The following is a 7,488-nucleotide window of genomic DNA, read 5'->3' on the forward strand; positions in this document are numbered from 1 at the left end:
TTAGCTCAATTTTATCTTTTACTTATACACACTCTTCTAGCACATAAGATTTGAGGCATCTCACCGGAATGCAGACAATGTAATAAACAAACAAAAAGTCAGCTCTAGGGGAAAATAGAGTTGAGAGATCTGAGGAAGCTGAAAGACCATCTACACATAAAATTAAAAATGAAAAATAAACTCATTGCCATCGAGTCAAAACCGGTTCGTAGTGACCCTGCAGGCCGGGTAGACCAGCCTCCGTAAGTTTCCGAGGCTAACTTCCCTGGAGAGCCCGCTTTCTCTTGGGGGGTGGCCAGTGCACCCTGCAATAGTGGCAGCCCAAGGTATCAGCCCTGCCACCGAGGTTTCCTCTCTAAACCGAAGCAGGGGATGAGGGGCCAGTGCCAGCGTTGGACATGCTCAACTGCTAAAGGGAAAATTAGGGGTTCGAGTCTATGCAGAGGCGCCTTGGAGGAAAGGCCTGCCCATTAGGCCCTGACGATCAACCATGAAAAATCCTCAGGAGCACAGAGTCCCCGAGTCGGAATCAACTCGGGGGCACCTGGGGCAGTCCTGAAAATGGGCCACACCTGGGACTCCGAGCTTTCTTAGCAAGCAAAGAGCAAAGAGCGGACAGACAGTTGTCGGATCAGGGAGCCTTTTTCGTCTGGTCGAGACTCTTCGGTGGTAGACAAGATTTGTGGGTGCTTCTTTATCTGTTGCTAGCTTCCTAGGGCGCTGGCTCCTGGGCCGCGGAGCCCCAGTCCTGGCTCCGCGATGACGGTCTTCTCTCCTAGGAGCGATGAACCATCCTGCCCCGGACACTGGCTCCCGAGGCACTCCTGGAGATGGGAAACTTTACGTTGTGGATTCCATCAACGATCTGAACAAACTTAACCTCTGTCCTGCCGGATCGCAGCGTCTGTTCCGTACGTGTGTCTCCATAGGCCGGGGAGGCCCTTCTCACTTTCCAAGCAGCCTGAAAATAGCAAATGCCAAGGTGGGCGTGTGGGTGGGGTGGGGCAGGTGGACCACTGGAAAGACTTAGCCCTGGAAAGGCTATTTATTATTAGGCAACTTTCGTTTTCTAACTAGTTGGCAGGGATGGTAGACTTTGTAGGCTCCAAAGCCAACCTTGTTTTCTTAGAAAGTTCTGAGGCGCCTCTGTGGAGTGTTGTGTGTCATCTGCTAACCACAGGGAGGTCACCCGTAGCCCTTGTTTACCAGAAACAAACAAACAAGAAATAAAAACTCACTGCCATTGACTGAATCGATTCCGACCCATCCGAGAAGGATCTTATTTCATAACACCTTGCTGAAGAAATGCTTAGCACATTCACTCAGTTGGAAAAAACGACACTGAAATTCGGTTGGACAGAAACATCAGCCTCATTTTCTACTTCACAAATTATAAAACACCCCCAATGAAAGGGTTACAGTAAGGAGACAAAACAACAAGACAAAAACGTGCTCAAAATTAAACGTGTATTTTGCCCCCGCTGTGCCCTAAGGGTGCCGCCGAGTCAATAAGTGTTAACTGCAAGGTGAGAGCATTAAACCCACCCACGGGGGTGGGGGGGGGGTGAGACTGCGTGCTCTCATAAAGGTTTACAGCCTCGGAGACCCCTCCACACAGTCTGGAGGAGGCAACTCGAGGACCGTGGGTTTGCTTTGGGGACTTTTACCCGCTAAACATTCTAAGGGAGTTGAGCCAGGGCATCTTTCCTGAGCCCCATCCTTTCTGGCTTCAAGGCCAACACTTGAGCACAGATGTTAACTGCATAATTTCATATGCACCCTAAACCTTTACGGTCTAACTTTCTATAGTTATTAGTTTCTTCCTAGATTCTTCCTTTTCCCCCTCATTGTAGTGGGTCCAGGTGTTCAACCGTTTTTATTGTTGTTTCAGTGCCAGCCAATGTCGGGGTGCAGCCTATGTTTTCAGTTTGATAAGGAATCAAAAGCTATTGAGGGGGGGGTGACATAGAGGACGTAAGCCATGACCTATCCATCACCACGTGGTGCCATTTGTAGAACCAATGCTAAGTAGGAGGAAATACAAAAATCAGTTCAACAATGTCTCCAACCCCAGGTTGTTAACATTTCCTACTCCTTCAAATCTGGGTGTTCATAGGCAACGAAATCTTACCAAGCGGTGGACAAACGGGGCAATTGGTGGTTTGGGTGGACCAATTTGCTCAATTGCAAAACATTTGGAAGCATCTTGCTTCTAGAGCATGTTCCTCTTGAAAACAGCTTTAAGAAACCCCAAGACTCCAGGCCCATTCATTGATGGATTATCTTAGGAGATGAAGGCATGAGTGATTATTTCCATTGTAAAGGGACTTTCTTAGGAGATATCCCAGGTGTCCATCTTCCATCCAGAGTAGGCGTCCCACAGCCGCTCTATTTCACTGCTGGGTCACCTTGAGAAGAGGGCAGTAGAACCGTTGTCACTCTTCCCCTTAACTTCTTTATTCCCTCCCAAAGTCATGCTAATTCAGCACTACCAGAACCTTAAAAGCAATTTCCCAAACAGGTCCAAGAAGATAGTGTAACCCTGCATCTCCTTTGAGTATTAATATAGAAGATAAGCACATTACAAAGAGCTCCTAGCCCAAAGACATTCCTAAAACAGTCACTTTCCAAGGCAACCAGAGGGCCATTCCACACCAAGGTCGTGCAGTGATCCCATTCTGCTGGCGGGCTGTATGCTGAGGAGCTTTGATTGTTACTCTTGTTGTTTTTTTAACACAGCTTTAGAAGAGAAAATCCCAGCACACGGCACGAACTCAGGAAATGGAAACCAACGTCTGTGCTTTGTGGGACTGATAATTGCGCTGATTGTCAGCCTGGCCCTGGTTTTCTTTGTGCTATTTCTAATAAGTAAGTAGCAGCAACATGTTTTTCATCACTTGTATGCATGTAGCTTTATTATTGCTTTTAAAAATTACTCCATAATGAATCATTGCTTTGTAGGTATGAATGCTAAAACTGAAAGACAGACGTAGAGCAGTGGTCCCTGGTGAAGTCAATCACTCAGGACATGGTTACCGACCCACCAACTAACTGACCAATTACTGTTGAGTTAATTCTGGTTCATGTGTGTCCCAGTAGACATGGGTTTTCAATGACTTGGCTTTTGGGCATTAGATTACCTAATTTTTCTCTTGAGCCCCTTCTGGGTAGACTCAAATATTCAAACTTTTAGTTGGCAGCCCAGTGTGCTCACTGAAGTGTCTGGAGTTCACAAACATTCAGCACATGACATATTTCAGTGATATTGCCTGTAAATGGGAGCAGCTTATTCTAATAGTTAACTCCAGATTTTCTCAGTGTAATACAGTGCATTGAGTTATCTAGTAATTCAGGTCTAATTCAAGTTGAAAGCTCCTTCCTAGGTTTCTTTATAGCCATATTTCCCTGGAAACCAGTTAGAAGCAGCTCACAGCATGTACAAAGCCCCAAGGTGAAAGGAGCAGGCTAGTTTTTTGTTTGTCATTGCTCTGGTCCATCCCAGCCCCATGCCAGCTCCTGGTACAACATGCTCTGGGCCTTGGTGCCACATCCTTGAACAGTACCCAGGAATTCCAGCTCAGCTCCTCCACAGGAGATCACCCGAGTTTCCAGTTTTACTTTCTGCCTTGGAAGGATCTCGGAGGGTGCAGAGGTTATGCTGCTGAGCCATCACTGGAAAGGTCGGCAATCCAAACACACCAGCCACTTTGAGGAATGGGAGAGAGACCTGGCATTGTGCTCCCGTGAAGATGACAGCCTTGTAAACGCTCTAGGGCAATTCTTCTCTGTCACATGGTGTCTCTGGGAATCAAGGGTTTTCCTCCATCTTGGAGGTGGGGGAGTGCTGACCCTGGCTGCCTCCCATCCTCTGGCCATTGCCATCTCCTTCCAGACGCAGCAAAGTCCTCCTTTGGAAGGCTTTTCATTCCTGAGTGGAAGGAGGCTCAGGGCAGAGGGCCATCTCTGACACCCTTTGACCTTGATGGATCATGCTGCCTTTCTTTCTGCCCTTCCGTGGGCCTCGTAGCCTTCCAAAGGAGAAAGACAAAACTTCTTACTCCTGGAAAGAGATACCGCCTCCGAAACCCACAGGGGCAGTTCTACCCAGTCCTTTAGGGTCTCTATGAGTTGGCATCGACTCAATGGCAGTGAGTTTGGTTTTGGATTTTAGTAGCCTTCAAAATTTCCAGACAGGAGCCGCAACATTCGTCTTTGGAATGCCTTTCCCTTCATGTCATTCCGGGCTTGGGGAGGTCGAGGTAGCCATGAGAATGGGAGGAGGCAGGAGGCCATTGCACATGACATTTCCATGGCTCCTAACCCTTCCATCCCCCAAAGACTCCTCCTCACCAGTGGGGCAGTCTTTATCTGGTCTGGGACTGGAACTTGTCAGAGTGGGTGACTTTGCTCTCTCTCACGCCCAGCTGATGTCTTTTTGTGTTAAAAGCTAAAATAAGAGCTATCCTTACTCTCAGGGAGCCCTGTGCCTGCTGTCAGTTGGGAAGGTGGAGCAGCAGAGTCTCCCAGAGCACATGGGTTACTATTCTGACATGCTATTCCCACAGAGTCTAATGCCCCAAATATTACCCTGCCACACCTGCCTGGGGGATGACGGGCATTTCAGATGTGTCTATGACACCTAATCCCCCCAAATTGAACTCCTGTCTCTGTCTTGTCATCTGTGGGAGAGCACACAGAAAGACACAGAGAAATAGTAGGAATATAAGTTACCAAGGCAGGGCTTTCTCCACCCTGGACTCTGTGCTAAGTGTTTGAAAGCGATTTGCTCAGAGTTTCAGAACAACTCTCTCGGAGGGTCCTTTTCCAGCCTGGTTTGATGGATGCTGAAACTAAGGCAGAGAGAGACTAATTAATGGGCATTAGTAGATCACACAGCTAATAGATGCAGAGTGGGGGCTCAAAGACGATTCTGTCTGACATAGGAGAGCACGAGCTATGATTTTACGCCTCTTGAAAAGTCAGATTTGCTTTTACACTTGCCTTTTGTACTACCTATTTAGGGCAGAGACATATTAAGTGAGAAACAGAAAGATATGAATAACTGAGGCGTCTTTTTTATGGGACAACTGCCCTGGGCTAGACACGCTAAATTCATGATCTCAAATTCTCCCTCTAGCTCTCACGCTGGCGCCTAATAGTTCTCTTCTATCGAGGAATGACTGGGGTCCCCTCAGGGTTTCCTTCTCCAACATCACCTGCCCAGTAAGAGGCAGCGCTGGGGTTCAAAAGAGAGCTCCTCAGAGCTCCAGGGCCCCTCCTGAGACACAAAGAAAGGCTTTTGTGTTTTTCAGACAAACCTGCACCCAGTCTAAAGTCAGATAGCAAACCCACATACATTATGTTCACTCTGACTCGCAGTGACCCCATGTTGGCCTTTCCCAGGCTGCTCATCTTTATGGGAGCAGACAGCCTTCTTTTGTGGAGTGTAAACATCCCGTGTATCTCCCCAGGTTAGTTTATCAGCTAAGCCCAGTAGCATGTTACCAGTACCATTAGTTCTTGAAAGATGCCTTTTGGGGCCGTGGGGGTTCGGGGTCAGGGAGGAATACTGTCGGAAGTGGAAATGATAAGGAACTCAAACTATCAAGCATGGACTTTGTGCTGCAATTCGGGGGATGCTGACATTGACACACAGACCTCCGAGGCTTCCAGTCTCTAGCTTACTGCAGCGTCAGGGGTTCTGTTGACTCTGAAATGATGACGCCTCTGCCTTCCACAGTTGTCTGCGGGTTACATTCATTATGGACTGGTAACTCAGAAGCAGCGGGGCTATATCAAAATAGACTGTAGCCCAAAGAAGGGCATTTCTTAAATGAAGAGCAGAAAAATCTTTTCTCAGATGAATCTCAGAAATCACTAAGAAACCTATCCTTCCCATAGGCTGGGGCAGCTTCTGGTCACTATTGTCATTTCCATCACCAGCTGTGTGAGTTCACTCAGCAAGATGACATGGGCACTTTTGTACTGAGAGCCTCCATGCCTCTGGAAGTCTAGTGGGTTGCACATTGAGCTCCTACCCATAAAGTCAATTGTTTGAACCTACCAGCGGATCCTTGAGAGAAAGATGAGGCTGTGAACGCTTGTCCAGCTGTAAAGTCTCAGAATCCCCCAGGCGTAGTTCTACTCTGTCCCAGAGGATCCTTACCAGTCAGAACAGACTTATTGACGGTAAGTTTCGGTATGGATCTACAGTGAGTAGAGAAAGAAAAGGTGGTGAAGGAAGAAAAACAAAACAAACAAACAATCAAACAAAAAACGACTGAGCACATCACAGATTACTTTTCACCAGTGAAAGAAAGGACGCTATAATTGTAATTGACATGTCGGGACACACTGTGTAAAGTAGAAGATGAACGAGTTTGACTTGTCTTTTGGAACTGATGTGATGGCAAAGCGATCGCCACAGTGGGTGCCCGATGCTGGGACAAGGGTGGAATTTCAGTTGGAGCCATGGGGCTATTTTCCACAGCGCAGCTCTGGGGGGTAATCAGCAGCAGCCTGGCAGTTTTCTGCCATTGCACACAGGGCTCTCTTAGCCTGCCAAAATCTGGGTGGAGCTGCCCACAGTAGTCTGGCTGGCAATGAGAGGCTGTAAAAATAACTCATTTGGTAGGTAGCTTCAGACTTCAGCAATTTTGCTCCTGGGCTCCTGGGCTATGTGGGATATTGGAGCGGGGATCGCCCAGCTGAGCACTAACTCAGGGATCTGATCAGTCCTGATGGGATGCAGTGGACAGCAATGGAACTTACTTTGTCTTCCATTTTGAAGTTCAAACCAGAAGCAAGATGGACGATGTGTTGAGAAGATTGACAGCCGAGGGAAAGGACATAGATGAACTTAAGAAAATCAACAGCCTGATCGTGAAGCGCCTCACTCAGCTGGAATCTGAACAGAACTAGGGACCCTGTCTTCTACTGCTACCACCTTCAGCTTCTCCTCCTGCTCGTGAGAACATGACCTTGAGTTGGTGGCAGGCTGTCTGTTTCTGGGGCCTTCTACCTGCTGTAGGAATGGGAGTTACTTTAAGGAATGGGGGCTTGGGTGGGGGGTGCAACCCGAAAGGGGAAGCCTGTTCCAGTCTCTCTTAAAGGTAGGGTCCTTCAGCTTTAATGGGGTTAAGCATGGCCAGCATGGAGGAGAATTGATAATAAGCGAATGTAAGAAAATTCAGCTAATGCACACACCTCCTCTTGTAAAAGGAGCTTTGTCACCAGAACAAGTTTACTGTGCTGTTCAGCTGCATGGTGCCTTGTACGTCTTTGCCAATTTCTGCACAAAATTTATTCTTTAATGATACTCAGTTCAAAGACTCTGATGATCTCTCTCTTCAATAAAACAGTTTCTGCATGGCTGGTTTGACTTTGACTCATAATTCTCCAGGGATAAGAGATAGGTGGGTTTTAGAGCTAATTGTCATCTGGTGTTTGCATGTAGTAGGTGTGTGTGTGTGTGTGTGTGTGTGTGTG

General features: G+C 47.5%; 1 protein-coding gene across 1 annotated transcript; it reads left to right on the plus strand.

Annotated features, from left to right (window-relative positions):
* The first annotated feature begins 784 nt into the window (after positions 1-784).
* On the plus strand, positions 785-6,921 carry LSMEM1 (leucine rich single-pass membrane protein 1). Its single transcript, XM_075557673.1, has 3 exons — positions 785-911; positions 2,740-2,868; positions 6,791-6,921. Exons 1-3 carry the CDS (start codon positions 785-787, stop codon positions 6,919-6,921), a joined length of 387 nt encoding a protein of 128 aa, XP_075413788.1.
* Positions 6,922-7,488: the final 567 nt, after the last annotated feature.

This window comes from Tenrec ecaudatus, chromosome 9 (genome assembly GCF_050624435.1).
Source record: "Tenrec ecaudatus isolate mTenEca1 chromosome 9, mTenEca1.hap1, whole genome shotgun sequence".
Taxonomy (NCBI): domain Eukaryota; kingdom Metazoa; phylum Chordata; class Mammalia; order Afrosoricida; family Tenrecidae; genus Tenrec; species Tenrec ecaudatus.

Excerpts from the sequence above, each read along its gene's own strand:
- LSMEM1 (XM_075557673.1), top strand. The coding sequence starts at position 785 with ATGAACCATCCTGCCCCGGACACTGGCTCCCGAGGCACTCCTGGAGAT. Across the intron at positions 912-2,739 it reads CGGATCGCAGCGTCTGTTCC|CTTTAGAAGAGAAAATCCCA; the intron begins GTACGTGTGTCT and ends TTTTTAACACAG. Across the intron at positions 2,869-6,790 it reads CTTTGTGCTATTTCTAATAA|TTCAAACCAGAAGCAAGATG; the intron begins GTAAGTAGCAGC and ends TCCATTTTGAAG.